At 33.8% G+C, this 15,540-nt stretch overlaps 1 protein-coding gene across 2 annotated transcripts; it reads left to right on the top strand.

Moving 5' to 3' along the window:
• The first annotated feature begins 2,129 nt into the window (after positions 1 to 2,129).
• Positions 2,130 to 13,538, top strand: LOC107005696 (beta-amyrin synthase-like). Of its 2 annotated transcripts, XM_027913320.1 has the most exons (20): positions 2,130 to 2,183; positions 4,580 to 4,780; positions 5,629 to 5,814; positions 5,889 to 5,978; positions 6,372 to 6,569; positions 7,037 to 7,121; positions 7,293 to 7,459; positions 7,639 to 7,744; positions 10,242 to 10,324; positions 10,422 to 10,535; positions 10,726 to 10,845; positions 10,920 to 11,042; positions 11,154 to 11,252; positions 11,439 to 11,495; positions 11,613 to 11,659; positions 11,754 to 11,897; positions 11,975 to 12,152; positions 12,511 to 12,591; positions 12,823 to 12,906; positions 13,275 to 13,538. In XM_027913320.1, the coding sequence occupies exons 2-20, from the start codon at positions 4,775 to 4,777 to the stop codon at positions 13,395 to 13,397; spliced, it is 2,091 nt and encodes a 696-aa protein (XP_027769121.1). In that variant the 5' UTR covers positions 2,130 to 2,183; positions 4,580 to 4,774; the 3' UTR covers positions 13,398 to 13,538. The 2 variants fall into 2 exon arrangements, with proteins under 2 accessions (XP_027769121.1, XP_027769122.1); XM_027913321.1 differs by lacking the exons at positions 2,130 to 2,183; positions 4,580 to 4,780 and adding an exon at positions 5,253 to 5,396.
• The last annotated feature ends 2,002 nt before the right edge of the window (positions 13,539 to 15,540 follow it).

Genomic DNA, 15,540 nt, shown 5'->3' on the forward strand with positions numbered 1-15,540 from the left:
ATATATATATATATATTATTTGACCTTTCAGATTTTTATGTGACCACATACTTCAATTTTTGTCCTATAAATTTAACTCTTCTAGAAAAATGTCTTATGTGCTACTCCTACAATCCTTATGTATAGGAGCTCTAAATTGGTGAAATAATGTTATAATTTGTGGGAAAAGTTGTGAGATCTCCCTTATGCAGTCGTGAGGAAAGATAATCATTCAATTACTGAAACATGGTCTTTATTTCTACTTATATAGTTGAATTGTTGCTTTGTTTATAACTTGCTTTTAGTTTAGAATTTTTTTTTGTGTTAAAAAACAGATTGATTGTTACATTAGATTTTGTTATAATTTTCATTATCAAGACAATATCAAAAAGGAATAATTAATTGTCTTGCTTATGTGTTTCTTTTTTGTTCTTTGTATTTGTATATCACCTTTAAGAATGCATTTGATAGAATGATTACTCTTTCTTTTCATTATTTAAAGTTTAAATATATAACATTAGATTAATGGTAGATTCGATTAACATATCATCTTTGAGTTTCACTGAGGTGATTGCATCTAGGTAATGGTCTTGAGCTTGTCCAACAATTATCAATGCCATCATTTCTCCTCCATTGATCATTTTTTCCACTGATGATGAAAAATAGGGGGGAATATCTGAAAAAGTCTTTAGCGGAGAGCCCATTCCTCTTGTTCTTACAGAAAACATAAGGGAAAACATAAGACAAAACAAATCATGAGAATATAATGGAGCCCATCCCTCTCGTTCTTACAGAAGACATAAGGGGGAACACGAGGATACGAAGCAAAGCAACAATAGATAGTAATAACCAATATTGAAGGACAAAGAAACTATGTGATTGCTAAGTAATATTAGTATAAAGGAGAAACAAAGAGGAGGTTAGCTCTCTGCCTCCTTACACATGAAGTGCGATAACAATTGACTACTTACTACTCTTCAATCATAATCATCGTCTACCGTACCTTTTTATATTGGATAATATCCTCAATAAGTTGAGGTTGTGATGTGATGTAATGTGTCCCTTTTGATCACCTCCCATTCATATTTTTCTTTAATTGAGACACCTTTTTAATGTTTATGATCTACAACCATAGGTAGCAGAAAATTTGTGGTAGACACAGTTCACAAAAGTCAAATTATATTGGTTTATAATTGATCAGGATATTTTAGATTGTGTTTATCTAATTATTTTGTTAGTGTTTTAGAAAATGAATTTTAGATCACAACTAAACTAGTTCATACAGTGAAAATTTTCTAAGATTATATGATGATAATGAATAAACGATAATTCATTTCCTCAACCAATTTGAGTCTATAACATTGTTCGATACACAAACCTAGACATTTAGAGGGTAGACTACATAACCTAGGGGCCAATATTGAGTTAGCTCATAAGGTGATTAATGATCATTATGTTTTATTCTCTATAGCTAAAGTTATAATTATAGAAAATATATCGGATTAATTTCGCTTAACTGATATTAAATCAGTATTATATATATATATAAACTTGTGATATTTTTTATAGGTAAATAAAAATGATTATATTTATTATAAACTAATAGCATTATATATATAGTAGGGGTAATGCCAATGTTGAGCACTAACCCAAAAAATTAATAATTTTTTAACTTTGATATTAATAATACAGTTAAAGCTCAAATGTAGTTTTTCTTTCTTTTTTTTTTTAAAAAAAATAAATTAGAATTTGGCATAAATGTGAGTAGCTATTCATGTCTAAAATTTGAGGCGATTTAAAAGAGATTTTAAGTCGGTCACAATTAATTAGTCAATGTTTATTTTATGTATAGTCAAATTATCTATTTCAATTTTCATATATGATTAAATTATATTCGGCTTTTTAAAGTGTATCATAATATATAAATAATATATGTTTTTATGATTTTTAACTATTTTTTTTACATATGAATAAAAATATGACTATTTATATTATAGACTAATTACTTTATTCTATATCTAATAAGGTTAATACATTAATACCTAAGGTCAGCAAGGACCCAAAATATTAATAATACAGTTGAACTCCTAACTGTAGGCTTTTTTTTTTTTCTATATATATAAGAGAGTATTAAAATTGAGCATATTACTTTTTTTTTTTCAAATTCCATTATAAATTTCTTCTCTTTCAATCTACCAAACTTGGTGAGTTTTCTATCTCTCTAATCTTTATGTGTGTTAATTTTTTAATAAAAAAATAATAATATTTTTGTGATCACTTTTATCTTTACTTTGCATGAAAAATTATTGAAACCTTTAGAGCATCTATCATGTCATCCTCTTGATAGAAAAGTGAGAAATATGAAAAATAATTTCAATCTACATGTAGGATAAAATTTAATAATTTTTAACTCAAAATTTGTATTTGTATTAAAAAGAATATGTTACTTCTTCTATCTTAATTTACGTAGTATTTTTTAATTTTTAAAATTTTATCATAATCTTTTTTTCATATATCTTAAATGTTCAATCATGTAATTTATAATATCTTTTACGTAGTTTTTAAATCTATAAGTTTAATTTCAAAAAAATAGAAAAATTTTATATTTAAAATATTGATTAAATTTAAACTGTTTGTTTCTTGAAATTTGATATATATATATTAAGATAGAAGAGTAATATTTATGAATAATTTATTAAGAACACAATAAGCAGAAGAAAAGAAAGTGATATGAAATTTATAAACTAAAAGGGGAGAACCCATCAGTGACCACCTAAACTTAATATAAATTTTCACTTAGACATTTAAACTAAGCTTTGTTCATTTTAGACACTGCATGTCATGTATAACTGTGTCATTTTAACATTTTTCCGATAATCTGCCAAATTTATTAGGTGTGTGTAATGACGTGTCAAAATGACGAATTAAATAAAGACATGTGACATATATAGAAAAATTAATTATTAAATGATGAATTTTGAGTAGGAAAAAAACTAACAAATGACTCATTGACATGTGGAATTTCATTAACCAAATAATTAAAAAAAATAACCACTTTTAATANCCCCCCCCCCCCCCCCTCTCCCCGCCCCTTCCTCATCAAATGTGTCAAAAGAAAGAAGCTTTTTTTTTTTCGCTTTCTGAATGTTGTGAGATAAGAACGTTTTATTCGAATAGATTGATGTTTGAATGCTTGATTTAGTGAGTGTGATAATGTATTTGGTTGATCTTTTTCGGGTTTTTTCCACCTTTTTTTCTCGATTTTTGGGTCAATGCAAATAAAAAACGGCATAATACATAGATTTGCCCTTAAACTTGGCTTCAAATTTTAAGTATGACCTCAAACTTTCACAGTGCACAAATAGGCACTTTAACTATCCTATTATTTTATAAATACACACGCGATTTTTGGACCCAAAGAGCGTGAAATACAATCGCGCCCACGTGTATTAGTGAGCCACTCAATAACTGCCAACTAATTAAATATTTTACACGTCATTATACATAGATTTGCCCTTAAACTTGGCTTCAAATTTTAAGTATGACTTCAAACTTTCACAGTGCACAAATAGACACTTTAACTATCCCTATTTTTTTTATAAATACACACGCGATTTTTGGACCCAAAGAGCGTGAAATACAATCGCGCCCACGTGTATTAGTGAGCCACTCAATAACTGCCAACTAATTAAATATTTTACACGTCATTATTTTAAAAAAAAGTTACACGTCATTTAAGAAGTAAAAAAAATTAAAATTAATTGTTTGCGGATCAAGAAATCTTCATTATAGCTCTTTTTCCACAATGACAAAAAAAATTAGAAGCCATTTACACAAAATATGAGCACAAATTGTTCTAAAGAGGGAAAAAGATTTAGATTTGAAAGAGGAGGAAAGAGAAATTAGATTTTAGGTAAATTTTAATTTGGAAATATAAAGATATATATAAAAGGAATTCATTAAGGGTATATTTGTCATTTCTGCTTTTTTTTTACCGTTGTGGGCCTTTAAAATAGTCATAACTCGCGCAGAAAACGTGCATAACACGCGTTTTGCCATGTAGGATTCGCGTGTGTATTTATAAAAAAATAGGATAGTTAAAGTGTATTTGTGCACTGTAAAAGTTTGAGGTCATACTTAAAATTTGAAGCCAAGTTTAAGGGCAAATCTATGTATTATGCCAATAAAAAACTGTTGCTTTAGTACATAATATGGAGTCTCAATCTTTCAAATAAAACTTATATAGCTTATCTATTTGAGTTGAACTTTTTTCGTGATTATGATGTAATAAGGCATACAAATGACACTTTTTGTTCGTGGCATTGTCAAATTTATTTCATCATGGAAAGAGTATAAGCTTGGATAATTTATTTCATCATGGAAAGGGTCAAATTAACACAGCGAGACATGACACGAGGTGTTTAAAATGAACGAAGCTTAGTTAAGATGTCCAAGTAAAAATTAGTGTCAACTTTAGGTGGCTACCGATGAATTTGGCCTAAAAAAATTACGACTTTTATCTATATATCTATATATCAATATATATTATATAATCTTGGATGAAAAATGCTCAAGTGATCATCGATCGTAACTTAAAAAGATGTAGAAGTTGAAGATTGCAAAAGGACAAGATGATCCATACTTGTATAGTACAAATAACTATATTGGACGACAAATATGGGAGTTCGATCCAAATGCTGGAACAATAGAAGAAAAAGCCAAAATCGAAGAGGCACGTCAACATTTTTGGAACAATCGTTACAAAGTTAAGCCTAATAGTGATCTTCTTTGGAGAATGCAGGTTAGTAACTATTAGTGTCGTCTCGACCATAAGGCCACAAATTTTCGATCATTTTTAGTTGAAGTTTTGTCATGTGTAGGCTATAAATTTTGGGACAAATATATGATTTTTAAAAAATGATATAAAAATTATTAAAAACACCTATAAGTTTGTATTATCACATATTCCATGAAAAATCATGACAACAAACACAATTAATATGAATCCGAAAAAAAAAAGGAAAAAAATTGATTTAAATGTAGTCGAGACCTAGATTGAGTGTCTTATGTATGTTATAGCTTTAACTGAGTGAAAAGTTAAAATATACACCTAAAGTATTTCAAAATCTAATTTTTCGAATTTTATATCTAACTTATATACATTTATATTAGAAAAATGAATGTTATAACTTTTCTTATATATTAGAAAAATGAATGTTATAACTTTTCTTATAGAGATATTAAAAGAAATATAATCAATTCTTTGATACAACAAAGTCCTTGTAAGAAGCACAAGTGTCTAAATAAATATTTTGAAGAATGTCAAAGTGTCAAAGAGGCATAGAACAAACACGATGAGGAGGTTTGAGAGAGTTTTGATATTAACTTGGAGAGTGGTGTGAGTTGAGCGAAAAATCGTAAGATTGTATAACAAGAATCTTTATTTACAAGAGAGTGTTGTGAGTAGGTTTTGTTTAACAAATTTGAAGAACTTGAACCACTGTAGAAGACTTAAATCTCGGTGTTTTAATCTTGAATAACTAGAAATTAGAGTTTATAATTCCGCAGATTATACGAAATTGCGAACCTGAATGAACAAGTAATTAGTACGTCATTCTTTTCGGAACTGACCAAGTGATATTTGTGCAGTTTTTGAGAGAGAAGAATTTCAAACAGAGAATTGGAGCAGTAAAAGTAGAAGAAGGAGAAGAAATTAGCCATGAAATTGCTACAATTGCATTGCGTAGAGCTGTTCATTTCTTCTCAGCTTTACAGGCTACTGATGGACATTGGCCTGCTGAAAATGCCGGACTTCTCTTCTTTCTTCCACCTCTCGTAAGTTTTTTTTTCGTTTGAATTTGTAAACTTCTTTTGATAAAATGGGTGAACTAAAGCCAAAATTGTTTCAGGTTATGTGTATGTATATCACTGGGCATCTTAATACTGTATTTCCAGCTGAACATAGGAAGGAAATTCTTCGTTATATATACTGTCACCAGGTATATGATTTAATGCCACAATGACTTTTTTTCTTTTTCAAATTCTTGGAATTTATGTTTTAAGTTGCCAGTATAATACATAAACGTGCTCTTTTAACTTGGTTTTAGCTGAGCTTAGTGCGGCGAGTATGATATAAAGTTGAATAAGTGTACACACATTCTACGTGGCAATTCGCATGACATATACCTGAACTAATGTGTGGCGTCCTACATGTATTATGACACGTAGGATGTTTGTGTCCACTTGTTTGGTTTTATACAAGTTTAATTGTCTATTTGTACACGCTCAAAGTTGAAGGGTGTATATATCAGCCGATGCCAAGTTAAAATGCATATTTATGTATTATATCTTAAAAAAGCTCGGAATTACTGATGGAATTCTGTATTATTCAGAATGAAGATGGTGGATGGGGGTTGCATATAGAAGGTCACAGTACAATGTTTTGTACAGCTCTGAGTTATATTTGCATGAGGATCCTTGGAGAAGGACCAGACGGTGGCGAAAGCAATGCGTGTGCTAGAGCGAGGAAATGGATTCTTGATCATGGTAGCGTTACTGCGATTCCTTCTTCGGGGAAAATATGGCTCTCGGTATGATTAATTATCCTAGTAACTTTTTTAGAAGAATATATATACTATAGTAGGATTTAAGTTATATACACTTGTAGGGTACAAAATTTTTACACTATCGATGTGCAATGTTTATTAATCTGTTTGTGTTTGATGGATTCAACGTTTAGGTTCTTATCATTGAACACATTACATTTTTTAATTTATAGGTTCAAAATTTAGTAGTTTGCTTAAATTCTAGTGTCAAGAACATTAGGCTTGTTGAACTTATTCGTTATTTACTACATATATTCCTCTGCACTTATGGTGGATGGTTGGTTAATTGACGTTATCATTTAGATGACTTGATTCTGCGAAAGACACTATCCTTAAGGATATTTCACCCGGTACAACTGTATCACATATTCACAAGTTCTTCCGGTATAAAACTAGGAGCCAACAATTATTGTCTTCTTATTGCTAATAAATCTTCCTTCTTATTCGTTCAGATTCTTGGAGCTTTTGAGTGGTTAGGAACCAATCCAATTCCTCCCGAGTTTTATATTCTTCCTTCTTTTCTTCCCATGCATCCAGGTAGGCCAATTTTTTTTATTGCTTTATGCATACACATCCTAAAATTCAGTTCATTTTGTTGTAAATATTAATTTTAAGGATTTGCTATGCGATGTTTTCTGGTTGTTTCCATCCTCTGTTAGTGTCGATATATTGATCTTCCAAGTATTTTGACTCTTAATTTAAATGTAGCAAAAATGTGGTGTTACAGTCGAATATTTTACATGCCACTGTCTTATCTCTATGGTAAGAGATTTGTTGGTCCAATCACACCTCTCATTTTGCAATTGAGGGAAGAGTTATATGATCAACCATACAATGAAATCAACTGGAAAAGAGTACGCCATCTATGTGCAAAGGTATGACTATTGAGGGTCGTTTTGATTACCGATATTAGAAAAATAATCTCGACATAAATTTCGATATAATTTCTCCCTCTAAAACTTTGTCTACGGATCAAATGAGTCCCTAGTGTTGAAGTTAGTATAGATATCATACTATTTTCTACAAATGATCAAAGACAAACTTGTTGCTGCAGGAGGATCTCTATTACCCTCATCCACTGGTTCAGGATTTGATGTGGGACACTCTCTACTTTTTTTACGAGCCTTTATTGACTCGTTGGCCTTTCAACAAGCTGAGAAATATGTTGGGAATTAAACACACAACACACACAAATAATCTAGAGAAAAGAGAAACAGAACACAAACGGGACACACAAGAATTTAACGTGGTTCGGTTTCCCTACTCCACGACTGTAACAGGAGGATTTTATTTCACTTGTGCTACTACTTGGAATTACAAATACAAGGATCATATTTATAGGAAAACCAAATGGTTAACCTAGGGTTTCAGTAATGGGTCGGGCCGGCTCACAAGCCTCCACAAAGCCCAACAATCTCCCACTTGGAGGCTTGAAGAATTTCAACTGTCATCCACTTAGAACACTTGTATGTCTAGTAATCTTTTTCAACTCTCTCCTGCTACAGCGGCCTTCTCATCAGTCAACTGAAAGGCCCGTTGAAGCTCCCCGAAGCTTCAACACATCAGTCACGGCTGAAACTGCCCTTGACTCGTCCTCGGTCCCTACCGGCTCCCACTTGAGACACGAACTGCCGGATCCTAGAACTCCCTGAGAACAAACACTCTCCATACTCAGCAAGAAATTTTCTGGAGACGTATCAACAGCTGGAATACTGGTTCTCTTGACCCACTGTCTTCTAGGAGCCTTGGCTGAAGCACGGCCGGTGCTCCCACTGCCACAAACGCCTCTGACTGGTCTTCCTGAACCTTTCCTTGCTCGTTCATCCTGAATCTGACCTGTGGCTCTGGGTTTCTTTCTTGCAAAGACAACCTTCTTCTGCCCACGAGATTCTGTGAACCGGACTTTGTTTTTCTTCTGAACTGGGACGGTCACTCCCTCAGACGGTAATCCGACAATATACAACGATCCTCTTTTTGTTCCACGAGCCATGACAAGATTGCCCCTCACGACCTTCCACTGCCCATTTCCGAACTTCACATGATGTCCCTGTTCATCCAACTGCCTAACAGAAATCAAACTTTTCGTCAAGCTTGGAACAACTCTGACATCCTTCAAGGTCCAGAAACCGACTGGCGTCTTCAGCACCATGTCACCCATGCCCGTAACATCAAGAGCTCTATCGTCTGCAAGCCTTACCTTTCCAAAGTCTCCAATAACCAGATTCTGCAATGCTTCACTGCTGTGGGTAGCGTGAAAAGAAGCACCAGAATCCATGACCCAGGAATCCACATTGCTCTCCGCGCAACAGATAAACAAATCCTCGTTGACGCTGTCTTCTGCAATGTTGACTTGTTTGTCTTTCTGGCATTGATTCCTGAAATGCCCCACCTCCTTGCAGTTCCAACATGTTACACCTGAGCCATCCCGAGCCTTTGACTGACTCCTTCTTCGGTTCCTGCTCCCACTACCTCTGTTATTTCCTCTGCCTCTGACGACGTTTAGCATATCACCTGATGATTCTCCAGAACTCCTTCTTCTGACATCCTCGCCAAGAACGAGATCACGAATCTTCTCAAAGGTGAATCCATTAGGTCCCACTGAACTGGCAACTGCTGTAACCGTTCCGGACCAACTGTCAGGCAATGATGATAACAGTAGTAAAGCTTGAACTTCATCATCGAACTTAATGCCAACTGACAAAAGTCTGGCTAAGATCGAATTCAATGAGTTGATGTGCTCGGTAACTGAACTGCCTTCCTTCATCTTTGTGTTCACCAACTCTCTAATCAGAAAAATTTTGTTTGCTGCAGATGGCTTCTCGTACATGTTAGACAAGGCTTCCAAGATGCCTTTCGCTGTCTTCTCCTTAAGAATGTTGAACGCAACATTCTTGGTCAACGAGAGTCGGATAACTGACATAGCTTTCCGATCCAAAACTGCCCACTCTGCATCAGACAATTTTCCTTGCTTGTCACCCAACACTACGTCCAAATCTTTCTGAACCAGCAAATCTTCAATCTGCATCTTCCACCAACTGAAATCTGTACCATCGAACTTCTCAATTCGGAACTTCCCATCTTCTGCCATCTCAAAGGACTTCGGCAATTCCCTTAACGGCGTCTACAGACAGCGGGCGGCGATTTGGACGATGCTCACGATCTGGACGCTCGCGGCTGGATCTGAGGCTCCTCGACGCGGCGGCCACTGGAACGGCGCGACGGACAGCACACGGACGACGGCTGTTCGCACCCTGCGCGGTTCTCCTAGCCGGCTGCTGCTTGAGGTTACCCACACGGTAACGGCGGCTACTCCTCCCTGCACACAGTTCTTCACACAAGAACCCTAGGTGACAATTTCTCACAGTTTGTGTTACAATGTTGTTGAAACCTCGCTCTGATACCAATTGTTGGGAATTAAACACACAACACACACAAATAATCTAGAGAAAAGAGAAACAGAACACAAACGGGACACACAAGAATTTAACGTGGTTCGGTTTCCCTACTCCACGACTGTAACAGGAGGATTTTATTTCACTTGTGCTACTACTTGGAATTACAAATACAAGGATCATATTTATAGGAAAACCAAATGGTTAACCTAGGGTTTCAGTAATGGGTCGGGCCGGCTCACAAGCCTCCACAAAGCCCAACAAAATAAAGCTCTTGAGGTTACTATGAAACATCTTCATTATGAAGACGAGAATAGTCGATACATCACCGTTCAATGTGTCAATAAAGTACGACTAACTTTTTCATTTTTGATAGATTACAAAATACCTGCATTTCTTAACAACTTCAATCGTTTGACACTTATGTTACGCGTGTATGGTGTAGGTACTGTGTATGCTTGCTTGTTGGGTTGAGGATCCAAATGGCAGTTATTTCAAAAAACATCTTGCTCGGGTTCCAGATTATTTATGGGTAGCTGAAGATGGGATGAAAATGCAGGTTGGTAGATATAAATTATTTTCTATAAGCAAGGACATTATACTATTCCACAAACCACAATAATTTACGAAATAGGATCTCTTTTACACGTAATACATGTTTGTAAAATAGAAGGCTAGCTCCTTTTCCTATTGTGAAGTGATGCAAACAACTGTTACTGAAATTGGGGAGTTTTGTTGTTGAATTGCAGAATAGCGGTAGTCAATCATGGGATACTAGTTTTGCTATTCAAGCACTATTGGCCAGTGAGATGAATGATGAGATATCAGATACTCTTAGAAAAGGACACGACTTCATAAAAAAATCTCAGGTTGTATGTTAAATCATGAGCATAACTGCTCTTTCAAAATATGGATCTTATTAATGTAAGTGACTTCTCGCTAGGTAAAGGATAATCCTTCTGGTGATTTTAGAGGGATGTATCGGCATATTTCAAAAGGATCGTGGACTTTTTCAGATCAAGATTATGGATGGCAATCATCTGATACCACTGCCGAAGCATTAAGGGTATCTAGCTACTCAATGAAATAAGATTCCAACTTCTTGTAATTACTGAAAAGAAGTAAGATGATAATGCTAATAGATTTGCCTGATAACTTGTTAATTCTGTTTCACTAGTGCTGCCTTTTTTTCTCTACAATGCCATCTAAATTAGTTGGTGAGGCAATGGAACCTGCACGACTGTATGACTCGGTGAACGTTATTCTTTCCTTACAGGTAAAAAAAACGAGAAATGTACATGTTGAGTGCATTTTAATACATGACTTTTATCTTACACCGAATAGAGAATCCAATACATGACTACCTGTGTTATAAATTCATCTTTTCTAAATCTAGTCACTCGTCATTTGGCTCATTTCTAGACTCTAGTTATATCAAAATCCATTTTAAATAAAATTGCAGAGCAAAAATGGCGGTTTAGCAGCATGGGAGCCTGCAGGGGCCTCAAAGTATTTGGAGGTAAGTAAAATAATTGTTTTACTTTGAGATTCATTCAATGGTTGTTAACAACAGTCAACTTCTTCTATAGTAATCCAAACCCTAAAAATTTAACTTTCTTGTTATGTTATATTCCAGTTGCTCAATCCTACTGAAATATTTGAGGACGTCGTCATCGAGCATGAGTAACATTTTGTCCCTAGTTTCTCTATTTCCCATAAGCCTTTTCCATTGTTAGACTCCATTTTACAGCTTCACACTGATTACATGTCAATCCAGGTATGTTGAGTGCACTGGCTCATCAATACAAGCACTTGTTCATTTTAAGAAGCTATACCCTGGACACCGAACCACGGAGATCGACAATTTCATTGATAATGCTGTTAAATATATTGAAAATGTACAGAGGCCTGATGGTTCATGGTATATGATATTTCTCTTGCGAGTCCTTGAACTTTCTGCTCTATCAATGCATATGATATGATTAACTATGTCAACAGGTATGGTTTCTGGGGTGTGTGCTTCACATACGCTTCCTGGTTTGCTCTTGGAGGGCTTGCTGCAGTTGGCAAGAGTTACAGCAACTCTGCAGCTGTCCGTAAAGGCGTTGAATTTTTGCTACAAAGACAAAGGTCTGATGGTGGTTGGGGAGAAAGCTACCATTCTTGTCCCGACAAGGTAATGTAAAAGAACAAAAGCTACGTAAAACAACAATAACTACAGCAATGTCTCAATTTGTGCATTGTAAGGTCAGTTATATGCTATGTTTCTCCGTATTTCACTTGGTGCGCATCACATCCACCAAAAAGTAGTGCATTTTTGGACGATCTGCAACAGCACTTTTGGGGAGTCCTTGCAACATAGTAGGTTATATGAACTCTGCACATGCATCCTACTACATTTGGAATCGTTTCATTCCAATACTGAATATTTTAAGTCTTTAAGTTTTCTATTGGCATGCATATTTACTGCTAAGAAGAGTTCAAAGATGACTGGAAAATATAACCATGATTTAGCTTTGTATTTGATCAAACAGGTATATAGAGAGCTTGAAACAGAACACTCAAATCTTGTACAAACTGCATGGGCATTGATGGGATTGATTCACTCTGGCCAGGTTAATTCCTTGTTACTATTAGTAAAAGCATAATACATAAAGAAACACTCAAACTCGGTCTCAGTTGTCAAGTAAGCACTACAACTATGTGAGTGCACATCTACGCACTTCAACTCGTTTCCATTGTGTCATTTGAACACTTCAACTTATAAAATGATCATCTAGACACCTCCAGAATTTATGTACCGTGTCGGAGTGACAATGAGTCACAATACTTTCCTATTTGGACAGGCTGATAGAGATCCAAAACCCCTCCACCGTGCGGCAAGGCTTTTGATTAATTCTCAGATGGAAGATGGTGACTTCCCACAACAGGTAATTGCACTGTAATTTACAAGCTAATCATAGGAGAAGATTCTTCGACTGTTAAAAGAACATGCTGTTAAGTATTGGATGAAATAGACTGGAATAAAACGAAGCAACCATAGATGATTCATTTAGTCGAATTGGTCATATTTGATTGATATTGATTAGTCGAGAAAAGCTCAAATATGTCATGGAACTTTCAGTGAAGAGTGGCGGAAATGTGGACTTTGTGTCCCAATGATGACATAAACAAAGCCCAACTATTAACATATGGCATGACTGAGCCATTTCTGAAAGTTCGATGACATGTCCTGAGCTTTTTTCGTCGATTAGTTAATATAAAGAAGTTTTTAATCTGACTTCATAAATATGTGCAGGAAATAACTGGAGCTTTCATGAAGAATTGCATGTTGCACTATGCAACATATAGAAATATATTTCCATTGTGGGGTTTGGCTGAATACCGCAAAAATGTTTTAATATCATTAGATAACAGCTAAAGATATATTACATTAGTTATATCTTAAGAAATAAATAAGGGGAAATGCACAAGTATCCCTCAATCTATGTCCGAAATTCCAGAGACACACTTATACTATTTTAAGGTCCTATTATCCCCCTGAACTTATTTTATATGTAATTTTCTACTCCTTTTCGCCTACGTGATACTAGCTTGAAAAAAAAGTCAACCATCGTTGGGCCCACAAGATAGTGATAGTGCCACGTAGGCCGAAAAGGGGTAGAAAATTATTAATAAAATAAGTTCAGAGGGTAATAGGACCTTAGTATAGTATAAGTGTGTCTCTGAGATTTCGGGCATAGGTTGAGGGGGTACTTGTGCATTATTCCAATAAATAATGAAGTTTATTGTTTTTTGTGTTAATGTAAGTGTCATGTAACAATGTCCAAAATCATAGCCTAAACTGTTGTTAAATATTTAATATATGTGCATACTATGTGAATAATGAAAATTACAAAAAAAAAAAAAGAACATGTTAAAAAAATGTTTTTTCAAAAATATATTTTTATTCACAAATCAAACACTAAAATAAAAAATTCGGAAATGCGACCAGACAAGCAATTTTTTTATTATTTTTATGTTAACAAAAAAAAGAACAAGAAATTGCTAAAGAAAAAACAGTTCTTTGTCCTTCGAATTTTTGAGTAAATCTACTCCAACCACTTACGTCTATTTGTCCACTATATTAAAAAATATATTTTATTTTTCGCTTTTAGCATATCAAACTTTTTTTCTTTCACATTTTTTTCTAGTTACTTATTCCAAATTATTTTTCGAGATGTATGATTATATATTCGTTAATTTAAATATTGGGGTAGATATACTTATATTAAGAGACCTATAAAAATTAAAGTGAACAAATAAAAACGATCAAAATAAATTACAAACACACATGGAGCCCACAATTGCAAAGTAACATGTTTTGTTGCTATATGTGCATAAGCAAACAAGTATTGACAGAGTGCTAGGGGCCTTTATTCACATACTAGATATGAAAAGATTCGTTAACGGATCCAATATTACGGTCTTTAATTGTATTTATACGTGATCAATTATTTTTTTAAATAATAAATTAATTTATAATATTTTCAGGTAAACACAACGTAGAGTGATATGGCCATTAAAAACTTATATGTAATTTAATTAAGTTGCCACAAACTAACATTAGAAGAGTTTAATATTTATTTTAGAGAAAATACATAATTATTCTATCAAACTTACACACCTTAAAATCGATGAAAAACCGACACATGACAACATCAAACCAAATTGAAAAGAGACCCACATTTCTTCTTCCCTAAAACACCAATATTGACGGTTATTGAGAGCTTTTCCCAACAACAAAAGCTGGTTCTTTATTGCGTGAAATAACTTTTTTTATTGTATACTCTATCGTCAAGTTCTAGCAACCCATCTTAAGGCTTTTTATTAAAAAAATTCACTTAACAACGACATAATACTTGGTCAATTTAACACCTAATTTACCTGTTGTCAAAAAAATTTAAACCTATTTTTGTTCATGTAGTTTCCCAAGATCAAAAGTCTCAAAGAATTTACTCGTACAAATTCAGAAAAAAAAAGTGAGATTTACTTATAGGACTCATAAAATTTAAATTCTAAATTCGCCTTTATTTCAACAAAGTACAAATCATTACTCTGATTAATCCAGATTAGTCGAAACAATGAGTATAGTTAAATGAATAAGATCCCCCCCCCTCGATATGGTTGAAGCAACACAAAATATGAGGCAAATAATTAAATACTTTGACTTTGTTTTATAGAAATTTATTACATGTTAAATTTGAGAGTCGTGTGATAAAAGGACTAATTATTAAGAGTGTGTTTGGTACGAAGGAAAACATTTTCTGGAAAATGTTTTTCAATTTTTTCATGTTTGGTTGGAGCAAAAGTTTTGGAAAATATTTTCCAAATCAACTCATTTTCCTTAAAATTAAGAAAAATGACTCTCCTTCAAAAATTAAGGAAAACATTTTCCAAACTCTCCTCCAATTTCAAATGACATTTTTTTTTTTGGAAAAAACATTAATTTTTTTTTAAAAAAATATTTTCAATTTCAAATTTTTATTTTTAAACTCCTACCTCCCCCTGGCCAGCCCCCCTAA

This window comes from Solanum pennellii, chromosome 12 (assembly GCF_001406875.1).
Source record: "Solanum pennellii chromosome 12, SPENNV200".
Lineage (NCBI taxonomy): Eukaryota > Viridiplantae > Streptophyta > Magnoliopsida > Solanales > Solanaceae > Solanum > Solanum pennellii.